The sequence below is a fragment of the Leguminivora glycinivorella genome, chromosome 7 (assembly GCF_023078275.1).
Source record: "Leguminivora glycinivorella isolate SPB_JAAS2020 chromosome 7, LegGlyc_1.1, whole genome shotgun sequence".
NCBI lineage: Eukaryota > Metazoa > Arthropoda > Insecta > Lepidoptera > Tortricidae > Leguminivora > Leguminivora glycinivorella.
In genome coordinates, this window is record NC_062977.1 from 11,512,531 (window position 1) to 11,529,039 (window position 16,509).

Here is a 16,509-nt window from a genome sequence, read left to right on the forward strand (position 1 = left end):
CCCACATAGCCCGTATTTCGACACTATGATCGGTGGGTAAAAAGTACTTTTTTCTATTATCCCTTACAATTTTTTACATTTTGCTTATACTTATCGCAAACGTAATCTTCAAGCAAGCAAACAACGATCGTCTTAGAGCACATTGATTGTAAGAGACCGCCGACCGATTATCCGTATCCCTCTAACGATACCCATATTATCCGTATCCGTATCCGTATCCGTATCGCTACCGCTAACGCTATCGCTATCGCTATCGCTATCGCTATCGCTATCGCTATCGCTATCCCTATCGCTATCCCTATCGCTATCCCTATCGCTATCCCTATCGCTATCCCTATCGCTTTCCCTATCGCTATCCCTATCGCTATCCCTATCCCTATCCCTATCCCTTATCAAGATATTTAATGATATAACACTTTAAGTTCTCGCGCTTTGTACACATATTCAAAGTCACATACAGGTCGAACGCGATTAATTAACATTATTTTTACCTTTTTTCCCAACGTTTCGGCCAGGTTGCACTGGACGTGGTCGCGGAAGACTGACGTCCCAGCAAAATGTCACCGGAGATGTAAACAACACAAAACTACCCGATATTAATTTATATAAATGTTCGGGGTAGACAAATAAATATAATCTACCCGCTTTTAGTTAATATTTATTTCCCACCATGTTTATTTTAAAGGTAAAAATAATGTTAATTAATCGCGTTCGACCTGTATGTGACTTTAAATATATGTTTAATGATTTCTTATCAAGTGCTAAAATATAAAGTTTCATGGTTTTATCATTTAAAAATAAGAAATCCCATACAAACTTTCAACCTCTTTTTCAACCCCTTCATCCCTTTTTTTCGAAATAAAAAGTAGCCTATGTTCTGTCTCAGGGTCTAAAGATTGTCTGTTCCAAATTTCATCAAAATCGGTTGCGTGGTTTAAGCGGGAAAGCGTAACAGACAGACAGACAGACAGACAGACAGACAGACAGACAGACAGACAGACAGAGTTACTTTCGCATTTATAATATTAGTATAGTATGGATAGTGTGGCCACCCTACATGATACATTTGTATGAGAAAAGTTTTATTTGAATAAGGTCAGTGCGGGCAAGACCGGCATAGTTTATCCATACTAATATTATAAATGCGAAAGTAACTCTGTCTGTCTGTCTGTCTGTCTGTCTGTCTGTCTGTCTGTCTGTCTGTTACGCTTTCCCGCTTAAACCACGCAACCGATTTTGATGAAATTTGGAACAGACAATCTTTAGACCCTGAGACAGAACATAGGCTACTTTTTATTTCGAAAAAAAGGGATGAAGGGGTTGAAAAAGAGATTGAAAGTTTGTACGGGATTTCTTAATTTTAAATGATAAAACCATGAAACTTTTTATTTTAGCACTTGATAAGAAATCATTAAACATATATTTAAAGTCACATACAGGTCAAACGCGATTAATTAACATTATTTTTACCTTTAAAATAAACATGGTGGGAAATAAACATTAACTAAAAGCGGGTAGATTATATTTATTTGTCTACCCCGAACATTTATATAAATTAATATCGGGTAGTTTTGTGTTGTTTACATCTCCGGTGACATTTTGCTGGGACGTCAGTCTTCCGCGACCACGGCCAGTGCAACCTGGCCGAAACGTTGGGAAAAAAGGTAAAAATAATGTTAATTAATCGCGTTTGACCTGTATGTGACTTTAAATATGTGTACAAAGCGCGAGAACTTAAAGTGTTATATCATTAAACATCTTGATAAGGGATAGGGATAGGGATAGCGATAGGGATAGCGATAGGGAAAGCGATAGCGATAGGGATAGCGATAGGGATAGTGATAGGGATAGCGATAGCGATAGCGATAGCGTTAGCGATAGCGATACGGATACGGATAATATAGGTATCGTTAGAGGGATACGGATAATCGGTCGGCGGTCTCTTACAATCAATGTGCTCTAAGACGATCGTTGTTTGCTTGCTTGAAGATTACGTTTGCGATAAGTATAAGCAAAATGTAAAAAATTGTAAGGGATAATAGAAAAAAGTACTTTTTACCCACCGATGTGGGATGTTTATAAAGGTTTCCCCAGCGTATATAGAATTACCTACGCTGTGGTCGATGTGTAATATTTCTACAATCATTGCAAGCAAAAGTATTATGTGCAATCGAAATAATCGCAGATAAATATACCTACAGAGAAACCTACGGTCCCTACGGATCCAAATGAAAATCTTAATGAATACTTTTATTACGCGGGCGAAGCCGCGGGTAAAAGCTAGTTTGAAATAAAGTTTGAGTGGATAAAACTCTATAATTAATGTAGTCTGGCGTAATGCGCATGGTCCTATGAGATAGCAAATATTATACTTTACAAAGCTTTTATAATATTTTGGTGGAATAAGGTACTTTTAAGTGATAAAAATCACATTTTTTAAGGCTCGGCGGGTTGACCGTCCTCCCGCGATGAGTACGGAAAGACCGTCTAGTGCTTGTTGTCGCGTAATTTCATATGAAACTAGGTTCCAAAATCATGATCATTGTTATTTTACGTAATAACAGGGCAGAATGTGCTAGATAATTAATAAAATAACGTTGAAATTTTGAACATATAAGCATTTTTCTATTTATCAGGCAAGACGCATGTCCCGTAGATGGGGTTCATAACCTTTTCTTTTCAGGTTTAATATTGTTTTTTCAACGAACACCTGCGATACAATTTAGTCACGATATTACAGGCTCATATAAATCCAACTACTTATCTGTTTTTGAAACGTTGTTATTAAGAAAATGTAATAGGATATCAAGATACGTGAATTGGTTTGGTAACATTTCTTAGCAAAATGCTTGGTTTTTCTATAGTTACTACCAGAGGTAGGTACCTGAGCTACCACCCCCGAAAACCTATTGATGACACCCATGGCGAATTTTGTGTCAAAGTGACAGTCAGCAAAGTTAAATTCTAAATTGGTCATTAATTTTGGTATCAGCACCCCTGAAAACATATTTGACGACACCCATGATGACTTTTGTGTCAAAGTGACAGCCAGCAATGTCAATTAACGGTCGGGTAGCCGTAAAATAGTCGGTCAAAACCGTTTTAAAGGGTACCCATACGGTCCCTGTTGGGTAATGCTGATTATAAAAATAATGACCAACTTGAAACCCTACTCTCTTTCGAAATATTTGTCGCCGCATGTTGCACAATCTACATATACTCAAACAGAAATAATAAAAAACGGGTAGAACTTACGATAATTCTACCAACTTAAATATGATGATGAATAATGAAGTGTAGTCTTACTTCTGTTCACCTCTTATCATTCTTCACAACCATGTCACATATATTTTATTTTTACTTAATACTTTCGAATGATTTTAGTAACACCATACGAATCATTATCAAAACTGTGTTTCCAAGTTAAAATCAAAAACGGTACAACTATCATAAGCCAAAAACGTTCCTATATATTGATATTGTTTACACTCGACTTATCTCCAATAAAGCCTAAAAAAGGTTGGCAACTCCTTGTTTATCATATGCCGGTCTTGCCTTTCTCTTTTATGCCGGACTTTCTGAGTAGGCACAATTTCTAAGTTACATATTTCAGAACATAAAACTCGAAATTGAGCGCGTTTTGAATAGATTAATAGTACTAGTCAGAAAGAACGGTTATTAAATGACTGCGTTACATACACAATATATAAATATTCCGACTGCTTCTATTTTATTTTAATTTTTTGCGGAACCATGTTGAACTCGATATTCAAGTTCGAAACACGAATCAAGCTTAATGTTAACTAGTGCTCGTCCCAGGGATATGCATTGAATACCAATGGATTAAGGATGAAAAACTGCAATACCTCCGGAGGTCTGAGAGGCGTAGATATATAAACACAAAAGTTATAGTCAATAGACGGTCTTTCAGGGTAGACGGTCTTCTCCACACTGACCTTCTCTTTAAAACCAGACAACGAATATAAAATATTAGATGGTGGATATTTAGTAAATTTTTTTACTAAATGTTGAAGTACTTAATTATTAGTAAGTTGAGTTTCTGTGACTACATTAATTATAGAGTTTTATCCACTCAAACTTTATTTCAAATAAACTATGCCGGTCTTGCCCGCACTGACCTTATTCAAATACAACTTTTCTCATACAAATGTATCATGTAGGGTGGCCACACTATATACATATAATCGGAAGGCGGGGAAAATCAGTAGCCGACATAGTGTGGCCACCCTACATGATACATTTGTATGAGAAAAGTTATATCTGAATATCTTTAAAACCAGACTAACGAATATAAAATATTAGATAGTGGATATTTAGTAAACATTTTTACTAAATGTTGAAGTACTTTAGGGTTTCATGTGCACTAGCCCTCTGCTATCTTATTACATCTTACCTACCCATAAATCCCATAGAAGATAGTTAAACACTGTGGTTCAACTGTCCATAAATTTAGGTCGTTAAAAATTCAGTTCGTAATACTTCGTAGAATGCCTGATCCGCCTGATGTTGACAAACTTAGTGTACAGTTAACATACTTAGTCGAGATTTCGCACGAATGTTGCTTTTTTTTCTCATTGTATAATTATTGCATTATTTTCGCTCCAGCAAGCTCAATCTGTTCAACTGTTTGGAGACTACGACAAATGCGTCGGCAATTACTTCGTGGACGCGGACGGGAATGAGTTTCTGGATGCTTTCACCCAAATATCCTCGGTTCCGATAGGATACAACCACCCTGCGTTGCTGGGAGCATTTGAAGACAAACATGCCCTTGTGAGTATTTCGAATATCTTGATAGCGTTGAAAATGTACAACCTGTTTAACCTGCTTTGCTAAAAACGGCTAGAACCTGATAGCTTCTGTAAAGATTATGAAATGGAGGTAGATTAGATTGGTTGGTGAAAATCGGGTCTTTATAATTTTAACTTATTAATAAAAACTCATAATATTCATATTCATTGTATGAAGTAGCTAATTACATCAACATAAATTCAAGTACTTTTTCGGCGCTCCCAATGTTAATATGGTGTATAAAAATTGAGCAAATACAGCCGATATGTGGAACAAGACCGGCTCAAATTATATTTCGTCAACATTAACGAGAAATGTAATGTAATTCTTTTCTAAATTACGCAATTAAAATGTTCACCTCAGTCAAGTGTTTTATCTTTCTTACAGAAATCCCTCATTAACCGGCCAGCGCTCGGAGTATTCCCATCCGCCGACTGGCCATCAAAGCTCAAGAGCGTGTTGCTCCCCGTAGCACCTCGAGGCCTGGACCACGTGTCCACCATGATGTGCGGCTCGTGCTCTAACGAGAACGCGTACAAGGCGGTGTTCTTCTGGTACCGCACCAAGCAGCGCGGCGGCAAGGTGGACTTCGCGCCGGAGGACACAGACTCCTGCATGGTGAACCAACCGCCGGGATCACCCGACTTGGCTATCATGTCTTTTGAGGTATGATTGCTTTTCCATCGCCCTACTGACCATAAGCTCAAGAGCGTGTTGCTTCGTTTTTGGGCCTCGTGTCCACGATGATGTGCGACAAGGCAGTGTTTTTCTGGTACCGCACCTGAGGACACGCGCTCCTGCATAGTGAACCAACGACTGGGTCACGGGGTCTGATTATCATCACGATTCGTTTTTTGAAGTGTTATTAGACTACTTCGGTGAGATTACTTGTTGCACATCTTTTTACATTGCATGTTATTACGTATATGCCTTCTCTTTTTCGTTAGTCTTAGATAAAGGTAATGTAAGGTAAAACCTATATATATAAGATAAAACCTATATCGGGAAGAAAGTGAGACACGATAAAGATATTAGATTACAAATTCAATATAAAGCAATAGACTTTATGCGATTATTATAAGGTGCAATTTAGTACAAATAAAAAAATAGTAGGTATATTTAGGTGTTGATGATTCATTCATTAATAATCCTCGTTAGTTCGCATTCTGTATCATACCTACTTACAATTAGATATAATTGACAGTGTTTATTAAATTAGATTAGATGATTCCACTATTGTGAAAGCACCATTTTATCATGAAAAAGCTGTTCATTATTTTTATTTCTCTTAGTCAATTAATAAAATGAATTCCCAGTTAATAATTATGCGATGTTGTCAAACATTTATCTTCCGTCTATCTTTCAGGACTCTGAGTAAATCTTATTTCATCATTTTCAGGGAAGCTTCCACGGTCGCACCTTCGGTGCTTTGACCACCACGAGGTCGAAGCCGATACACAAAATAGATTGCCCGGCCTTCGACTGGCCAGTGGCCCCGTTCCCCAGATACAAGTACCCACTCCACGAGAACGAAGCCTACAACAATCAGGAAGATAAAAGGTAATGCTTTCGCTACACATATAAGTACAAACGTATGCTGCACGCCACTCATAGATAAGACTAGCTTTTACCCGCGGCTTCGCCCGCGTAATAAAAATATTCTTATTGAAACGTTTACAAAAAATAAGATTTTCATTTGGATCCGTAGGTTTCTTTGTAGGTACATCTGTCCGCGATTATTTCGATTCAGGTAAAGCGGGGCAATTCTCGACTGGGGGGCCATTGTAACTGATCTATTTGCTGTACGGTCCGGTTTTGGCTGACCTTACACATATTACTATCGTTTTTAAAGAAATTCTTGCAATGATTGTAGAATTGTTACACAGCGACCACAGCGTAGGTATTAGGTACGAATATTTATGAATTTTACCTATATAAATATTTATACTGGGGAAACTTCATACAACCCACATAGCCAGTATCTCGACGCTGTGGTCGGTAGGGTAAAAAGTACTTCCTTGCATTATCGCTTACAATTTTTTCCATTTTGCTTATACTTATTGCAAACGTAAACATATAAAAGGCAAGCAAACAACGATCTTCTTACAGCACATTGAATGTAATAGTTATTACGTATGCAGGATACTCGCCGATGCCTACTTACTAATCCCTTCCCACTGAGCTACCTGCATTTTACACTGCCTAGATATCGATTGCCAACCGATTATTCCGACCCCAATCCCTATTCTTATCCCCGTCCCTATCTCTATCTTTGTCCCCGTCCCCGTCCCCGTCCCTGTCCCCGTCCCTCCCCTATCCCTATCCCCGTCCCTTATTTTTATCCCTATTTCTACCCCTATCCCTATCCCTATCCCTATCCCTATCCCTATCCCTATCCCTATCCCTATCCCTATCCCTATCCCTATCCCTATCCCTATCCCTATCCCTATCCCTATCCCTACCCCTACCCCTACCCCTACCCCTACCCCTATCCCTATCCCTATCCCTATCCCTACCCCCAATCCCTATCCCTATCCCTATCCCTATTCCTAACCCTGTCGCTGTCCCTGTCCCTGTCCTTGTCCCTGTCCCTGGCCCTGTCCCTGTCCTTGCCCCTGTAAAATTATCATGCTAGGAGGTGAACTTTGAAAAATCCTTTCTTAGTGCTCCTCTAAGGAACTTCCGTGTCAATTTGAAATCTCTTGAACCAGAAGTAAAGATAAAAACTAAAGCTATACTTATGGCTATTTTGGATATTTTAACCCCATTGCACAACAACAGGGGAGAAACTTTCTTTTCCACCTCATTAGATTTTAAAATCGTTGTATTTATCGTGATCAGCGACCCGATAAACCATAAAAACGATACCCATATTGTGTTTTTGACTTTAGCCCCTTTGCACCCCTTTAGGGGTCAAATTTTCAAAAAACCTGAAACATGTATTTAGTCATATGTCTTTAGGAATCCTCCTGTGAAGTTTCGAATAAAATAGTCAAACTAATCTTGTTTCCCCATACAAACTTTGAACCCCCATTTCACCCTTTTAAGAGGAGAATTTTGAAAAATCCTTTCTTAGTGCTCCTCTACGCCATATAAGGAACCTATGTGCCAAATTTGATATCTCTAGGACCAGCGGTTTCGGCTGTGTGTTGATATATCAATCAGTCAGTCAATATCTTCTTTTATATATTTAAACCCCATTGCACCACAACAGGGGAGAAGGTATTTCACTTCCGCCTCGTTAGATTTTAAAAACGTTGTATTTATCGTGATCAGCGACCCGATAAACCATAAAAACGATACCCATATTGATTTTTTGACTTTATCACCCCCTTTTCACCCTTTTAGGGGTTAAATTTTCAAAAAACCTGAAACACGTATTCAGTCATATGTCTTAAGGAATCTTCCTGTGAAGTTTCGAATAAAATAGTCAAACTAATCTTGTTTCCCCATACAAACTTTGAACCCCCATTTGACCCCCTTAGGAGGTGAATTTTGGAAAATCCTTTCTTAGTGCTCCTCTACACTATATAAGGAACCTACGTGCCAAATTTGAAATCTCTAGGATGAGCGGTTTCGGCTGTGCGTTGATATGTCAGTCAGTCAGTCAGTCAGTCAGTCAGTCAGCTTCTTCTTTTATATATTTAGATAACTTATTTATCGATTTTGTATCTAATGCAAATAGATTATTTATTATTTAAATTTGAATGTTACAAAATAGTATTTTATACAATCGTGATATAATACAAAGCTTTTCAGTCGAGTACACCAATTGTTTGTAATAACCGTCTCTGATTGGCCGATAACGCGACAGATAAAAAAAAATGTGTTGCCAGGTATCGCAAATTAGTAAAGAAAGTTAACTAAAGTCAACTATAATGAGCTTATTATAATTGAACCGCCATAGAGTATCCAACACAGAACTAAATCAAGATAGAAGGAAAATGCTCGGCGATTAACAGCGAAACCGAGCGTGTAACGTTTTGTGTCGAGCCTATGACGTCACGAGTGTACTTTAGTGATGGGAACGTTGTCGCCGCGTAACCCATTCGATCGATTGTGGAGATTGCGTGCGGGATGCCCGCCGAAGTTAAAAATATCGGATGTTCATCTTCGTTGTGAAATGAAGTAAGTATATACCTGTATTCGTGTGATGACAAACAATTCACTAGTAGGTATACATATAATTTGCCTAAGGCCAGGAACAAAGGTTTTAGTAGGTAGGTATTAATACTAGTTAATATTTCGTAACATTTTTAAGAAAATCGACCATGTACTCACAGCATTATCCTCATGTTATTTGTTACAACTTTTAGTAATATATAAATATAATTAACCATTAACACATTTTTAGAGTTATTTTTATTCATAATAAATATAGAGCGTATTATGTTTGTATTTGTTTTTCTGCCGACCACAAATTCAACGTTAATACCGTAACTGTAACCTATTTTAAAGTTAAATTTACTTTTCACTCGTACTTTATATGTATAGTTTCATAACAATATAAAAACATAATTATAATTTCCACTGCTTCGCAAAATCGATTTAAATCGAATAAGGAAATCGCAGCATACATGACGATATAGTTCCGTGGTGCACCACTATTCTTAAGTTCGACGTGAGTTCGACGGACAAAATAACAAATCTACCTTCACTTTGTCTCGACAGTTTGAATAGCCTATTTTTATATCGCTTGTTTTAAACGCACGCCAAGTCGGACTCGTCAAATTAAAGCCGCAATGGAAAACTAGTTTGACGGCCGTACGTCAGCTAATGTTTTGATGATAAAAATCGGAAAATCGTGTTTTTTATTTAATAAAAAATATTTTAGGACAAATGGTACTTACCGATGATAGGAAACACTTTGTTTAACACCCTTGCTTTTATTGGTGGTATTTGAACAGTTAATTATCGAATACCGACCCATTTTGTATTTTTCACTGTATGTCACTCGCGGGCAGCGGTCGGGAGCAGACTGACTTGCGCGGCGAACAATGTTGCTCGCTATTTAACTTTTTCGCACGCGAAGTAGATACACTTTTTCCTTCTATCTTGATTTAGTTCTGTGGTATCCAACACTGAAAAGTTAGCACTTATAGTTTAGTCTGTTGTGTCCTAATTGACAGATTACAGTCGACAAGTAGAAAAATTTACTTTTACATTACAGCTGAAACCATGGTTATACCTACTTAATTTTTCATTGCTTATTTCAGTTATTTCAATGTTTTGCAATATTTTCTGACGCTATCGCCCCGTACCTACTGGCTGTTATAAAAATTGTGAGACATGGAAAACATAATCAAGTACTATACCTAAACTAGGTACATATAATGTTATCCCTGACACACGATGTTATATAACTTTATAACCGCAACGCGTACCAATCTCCTTGGAAAGAATATGTGAGTGTGTCTAGTAAAACGTCCCACTTTGTCGGTTACCATTAAAGCGAAATTTACTTGTATCTTAAGATGATTAAACTGACAAAGCGGCTTTATAACAATCGACAAAGTGGGACGTTTTCCCGTGCACACACATTATTTCACGAACACAAAACGCATGAAAAAAAATCGTTCATCAATCATCAAACAAAAAGTAACCTGATAAAAATTACGCTAGAATCTTTTTTGTTGCTTTATATCAATATTTTGACGGTACAATATGTCGTAGTCTTAGCGTGTTACACAATTCCGTGAGTATGTTTCTCATTTCTTCCTTTTGCCATTCTTTTCAGGCTTTTCTTAGATGATTTTCCGTATAATTTTACGCCGCTTCGGAAACCGTCGTTCTCTTGTTTTACCTACAATTGAAGCATGACGCCAAGATTTCGGTGCAGTAATACTTTCAAAGCTTTACTTTTTTATGATTAAGTAGCTAGTTCTCTATTATGCTATGTTTTTATGGAGCGCGTTTAATGCTATATGATTTAGAAGTAGTCCTGCATTTGTATGGATGGATTAACAAGAAAAGTATTGTTTTCCCAATAATTTAATTTCAACGTTAATACCGTAACTGTAACCTATTTTAAAGTTAAATTTACTTTTCACTCGTACTTTATATGTATAGTTTCATAACAATATAAAAACATAATTATAATTTCCACTGCTTCGCAAAATCGATTTAAATCGAATAAGGAAATCGCAGCATACATGACGATATAGTTCCGTGGTGCACCACTATTCTTAAGTTCGACGTGAGTTCGACGGACAAAATAACAAATCTACCTTCACTTTGTCTCGACAGTTTGAATAGCCTATTTTTATATCGCTTGTTTTAAACGCACGCCAAGTCGGACTCGTCAAATTAAAGCCGCAATGGAAAACTAGTTTGACGGCCGTACGTCAGCTAATGTTTTGATGATAAAAATCGGAAAATCGTGTTTTTTATTTAATAAAAAATATTTTAGGACAAATGGTACTTACCGATGATAGGAAACACTTTGTTTAACACCCTTGCTTTTATTGGTGGTATTTGAACAGTTAATTATCGAATACCGACCCATTTTGTATTTTTCACTGTATGTCACTCGCGGGCAGCGGTCGGGAGCAGACTGACTTGCGCGGCGAACAATGTTGCTCGCTATTTAACTTTTTCGCACGCGAAGTAGATACACTTTTTCCTTCTATCTTGATTTAGTTCTGTGGTATCCAACACTGAAAAGTTAGCACTTATAGTTTAGTCTGTTGTGTCCTAATTGACAGATTACAGTCGACAAGTAGAAAAATTTACTTTTACATTACAGCTGAAACCATGGTTATACCTACTTAATTTTTCATTGCTTATTTCAGTTATTTCAATGTTTTGCAATATTTTCTGACGCTATCGCCCCGTACCTACTGGCTGTTATAAAAATTGTGAGACATGGAAAACATAATCAAGTACTATACCTAAACTAGGTACATATAATGTTATCCCTGACACACGATGTTATATAACTTTATAACCGCAACGCGTACCAATCTCCTTGGAAAGAATATGTGAGTGTGTCTAGTAAAACGTCCCACTTTGTCGGTTACCATTAAAGCGAAATTTACTTGTATCTTAAGATGATTAAACTGACAAAGCGGCTTTATAACAATCGACAAAGTGGGACGTTTTCCCGTGCACACACATTATTTCACGAACACAAAACGCATGAAAAAAAATCGTTCATCAATCATCAAACAAAAAGTAACCTGATAAAAATTACGCTAGAATCTTTTTTGTTGCTTTATATCAATATTTTGACGGTACAATATGTCGTAGTCTTAGCGTGTTACACAATTCCGTGAGTATGTTTCTCATTTCTTCCTTTTGTCATTCTTTTCAGGCTTTTCTTAGATGATTTTCCGTATAATTTTACGCCGCTTCGGAAACCGTCGTTCTCTTGTTTTACCTACAATTGAAGCATGACGCCAAGATTTCGGTGCAGTAATACTTTCAAAGCTTTACTTTTTTATGATTAAGTAGCTAGTTCTCTATTATGCTATGTTTTTTATGGAGCGCGTTTAATGCTATATGATTTAGAAGTAGTCCTGCATTTGTATGGATGGATTAACAAGAAAAGTATTGTTTTCCCAATAATTTAATTTGTCGACGCATGTCAAATTGACCAAGTATAAGCTCTTGCAAGTACGAGTTTGATATGCGTTGACGTCATATAAATACTTTTCTCTTTCATGCACGTAAAGCATGCACGTGAAAGTTGTGTTTACGGATTAATATTGTACCTACCTAATGCTTGGCACTAATAATATGCTGCATTTTACAAACACAGCAACAAGTGTTAAAAGGATGTCCGCGTTTTCCCCCAATTTAAAGTAACGTAACCCGCGTTTGAAAGCTCACAAAATGTATCGTCGACGAAATATAAAGTGAGCCTATTTTTCGAACCACTTGTATGACAAATCGGGTCAAATTATATTTAGTCGACTACAGTATTAGATTTAGAGCTGTTTAACGATTTTCAAGGGCATTTGGTGGGCTTTAGCACCAAGTTATCTCGAAACAAAATACACCAAAACGCATAAGCTTGTGCATGATTAAATTAACGGCAGGATCATTGCTAGTCAAATCAGGTGATCATTTGCAATTAAACTCACGTTGTTGAATATTGTCTATATGTTTATACAATTTAGATGCCTAGAGCAAATAGCGCGCATCATCGAAGAGCGCAAGAGATCCGCCAAGCCGGTGGCGGGCATTGTCGTGGAGCCCATACAGTCCGAGGGGGGAGACCACGAGGCGTCCCCGGCGTTCTTCCAGAACCTTCAGCAGATCTGCAAGCGCGTAAGTCGTTCTTTATACCACAATTTCTTTACCACCTCATTTAAATATGTATCGATCGGAGTAATTAGCCGGGTCCACACTGAGAGAGGCACGTCGCGAGTCGCAAGGCAACACCCCATAATTGTTACGATTTAAATTCATCATGTAGGACACTTACGATGTATGAAATGACTTTCGACTGGCAGTTTTGTGTTAAGTATTGATAGGGAACAAAAACAGAATTTAATCCCTTTTGTTAAATGTATTAAACCCTGTAAATATAGCACATAAGGGTCCCCCCACATCTAGCGTCTCGCGAACGTCGTCGCCTCTCCAACGCACGCGCGGCGTCGACGCCGCGCTCCCGCAGCGCCGACGCGACGTTGCGGCGCCTCTCGAACGTCGACGTCGCAGTGGCGTCCGCGCGGCGTCGACGCCGCGCCAACGCCGCGCCCGCATAGCGCCACCGCGATGCCAGCGGCTACCAACGTCCAGCTAGGGCTTCCAATACCGGGATCCCAATATCTTGGGATTTTTGGGGTAGATTTCGAAACCGATATTTAATTTTGTAATCGGAATCCCAGTATTTTTAGTAACTAACAAATTATGGCAAATAAACGTAAACTACTAATCAAAAACCTTAAATTTGGGCATCATGACGGTCGCTAGACGCGTAAATATTGCTTTTTGCTCTCGTTTCTTCGACACATTCTCTGTTTAGTGTTTTTACAATATTTCTATGAAATGACAGTTTTTCCGATGAAGAGGAAGCAATACGTCAAACGTAGTTGATACAACACAGGCCACAGACCCTCTGTAAACAAGTTGATGCACCTACATTATAGAAATAACTTTTCAAAAAATTGGTTAAGGCATACGAACTAACGTATAAACTACTTTTGATTTACTGCCACTGACGTCGAGGAGGCGCGGCGCTAACGCAGCGTCGACGCCGCGCGGACGTCACTGCGACGTCGACGTTCGAGAGGCGCCGCAACGTCGCGTCGGCGCTGCGGAAGCGCGGCGTCGACGCCGCGCGGGCGTTGGAGAGGCGACGACGTTCGCGAGACGCTAGATGTGGGGGGACCCTTACTGATGTGACATCAGATATTCAAATAGCAATAGCTGTTATTGGCAATCCTGCAAGGTATTTAATAGTTATTTGTTATTTATTGATACCCACGCTAGCGAAAGATTCCAACACTCGTAGTTCAGATCGAAAAGTGGAATCTTGAGCATTGCGAGGATTTCTGGGCACGAAGGCTGAACAAATTTTGAGCACATTAAACACATCATTTTTCACCACGCCAACACGAGCAAAATACTAACTGTAAAACAACAAACGAAATCAAATGCATCAGCGTATTACATTTATGATTCAAGACCATCATTTAAAGGTCAATTACACCATACATCAAGTTAAAAATTGTATGAGATTACTTCGCACTCTTGTGGATAAATAAAATGAAACTTTCGTGAGCGTCAGGACCCCTGGACCACTACAGATATTTGATGTTTAGTACATACTAAAATTTAGTACCTATTTGATACTATTTGGTACCTGAGTACATATATTTGGTACCTCCACTGATATCGAAAAATCGAGCGAATAAAGAGGCCATACATTCTGACGTCAGGATGTCTGGACCATTTTTGGTTTACATAGTTCTAGACAACACTACTAAATGATATCTTAGTCAATATTTACTACCTATTTGGTACCTGTTAATATATTTTTTTCAAATTTTTTTGGCGTACCAGAAAAAAGTTATGATGGAATTTAAAGTTGTGAGCCCAGCCGTGGCGTTGAAGTATGTAGCGCATGTCCAAAGAATAGAGGCAAATCCGCCTGCCCTCCTGCGCGTCAACTTAAATAGGAATTTATTTTTAGGCACTCGCACATCATCTCTACTGACTAGTGGCATTAATATAGTCGAAATATAAAAGTAACAAAACAGTGTCAAAACAGGCGCTACATACTTCAACGGCACGGCCGGGCTCACAACTTTAAATTCCGTCATAACTTTTTTTTGGGATGCCAAAAAAATTTGAAAAAAAGTATATTGACAGGTACCAAATAGGTAGTAAATATTGACTAAGATATCAATTAGTAGTGTTGTCTAGAACTATGTAAACCAAAAATGGTCCAGACATCCTGACGTCAGAATGTCTGGCCACTTTATTCGCTCGATTTTTCGATATCAGTGGAGGTACCAAATATATGTACTCAGGTACCAAATAGTATCAAATAGATACTAAATTTTAGTATGTACTAAACATCAAATATCTGTAGTGGTCCAGGGGTCCTGACGCTCACAAACTTTCTCATCTATTTGTAAATAATCGAGGAGGAGCGCGACAAACGTCCAATGTAGACGTGCTTCGGCCGAGGCAGGTCGCTCAGTTGAACAAAACACGCGCACTGCTCCGAGGCACGTCTGCATGGCACGTTTGCCGTGCGAGTAAATTGCCTCACGACGTGCCTCGCTGTGTGTGGATCCGGTGATTTTTGATAGGTACACAACGCGTAACGCCAAAATTGGCTGTCTTAATGCGGCTGAACTCCTTATAGCGACATTATTTCGAAGTACAGTAGCGGAAAAAAATCCATCATACTGGCTATATATCGCAAACAATAAGTCGAAAATTCTTAAAATTGGACTTTTATATCAAGTAAATAACTATTGTATCATTGTAACGAGTCTTAGGACCCACTGCACGTGGCCCGTGGAGAGCAACGAGAGCCTTATGCGGATTAGAGACTTTACACACTGCAATCGTGTATGTTACTAATATTGAATTTCATATTATAATAGTATATTGTGCAACAAGGGAGGTAAGGGGGATTTTGTCGACGAGTGTAATAACTCGCGACAGCCGCAGGCTGGAGAGAGTTATAGACACGAGTTTACAAAATCCTTACCTCTGAGTTACACACAATATTTTTCATCACGTTTGAGAGGAAACACAGAGAAAAAATCATAAGGCAAAACCTTCAATGAATGGCGGTGTTGTACTGCCCGTTGCTATGGCAACGCGGTCAAGCACAAATCGAAATGGCCGTCACAATTTCCTGCCAGATTGCAAATTATAACGATTTATCTACGTGAAATTTACAAAATAAATGTAAAATACCACAGAACTAAATCAAGATAGAAGGAAAATGCTCGGCGATTAACAGCGAAACCGAGCGTGTAACGTTTTGTGTCGAGCCTATGACGTCACGAGTGTACTTTAGTGATGGGAACGTTGTCGCCGCGTAACCCATTCGATCGATTGTGGATGTGGAGGTTGCGTGCGGGATGCCCGACGAAGTTAAAAATATCGGATGTTCATCTTCGTTGTGAAATGAAGTAAGTATATACCTGTATTCGTGTGATGACAAACAATTCACTAGTAGGTATATAATTTGCCTAAGGCCAGGAACAAAGATTTTAGTAGGTAGGT

General features: G+C 38.4%; 1 protein-coding gene across 1 annotated transcript in view; it reads left to right on the forward strand.

Annotated features, from left to right (window-relative positions):
* LOC125227797 (4-aminobutyrate aminotransferase, mitochondrial-like) overlaps positions 1-16,509 on the forward strand; it is a 37,087-nt gene that overhangs the window by 16,644 nt on the left and 3,934 nt on the right. The window contains exons 3-6 of the mRNA XM_048132143.1: positions 4,627-4,794; positions 5,200-5,478; positions 6,212-6,372; positions 12,933-13,083. Coding sequence (XP_047988100.1) covers positions 4,627-4,794; positions 5,200-5,478; positions 6,212-6,372; positions 12,933-13,083 — 759 coding nt within the window. The remainder of the gene's footprint in view (positions 1-4,626; positions 4,795-5,199; positions 5,479-6,211; positions 6,373-12,932; positions 13,084-16,509) is intronic.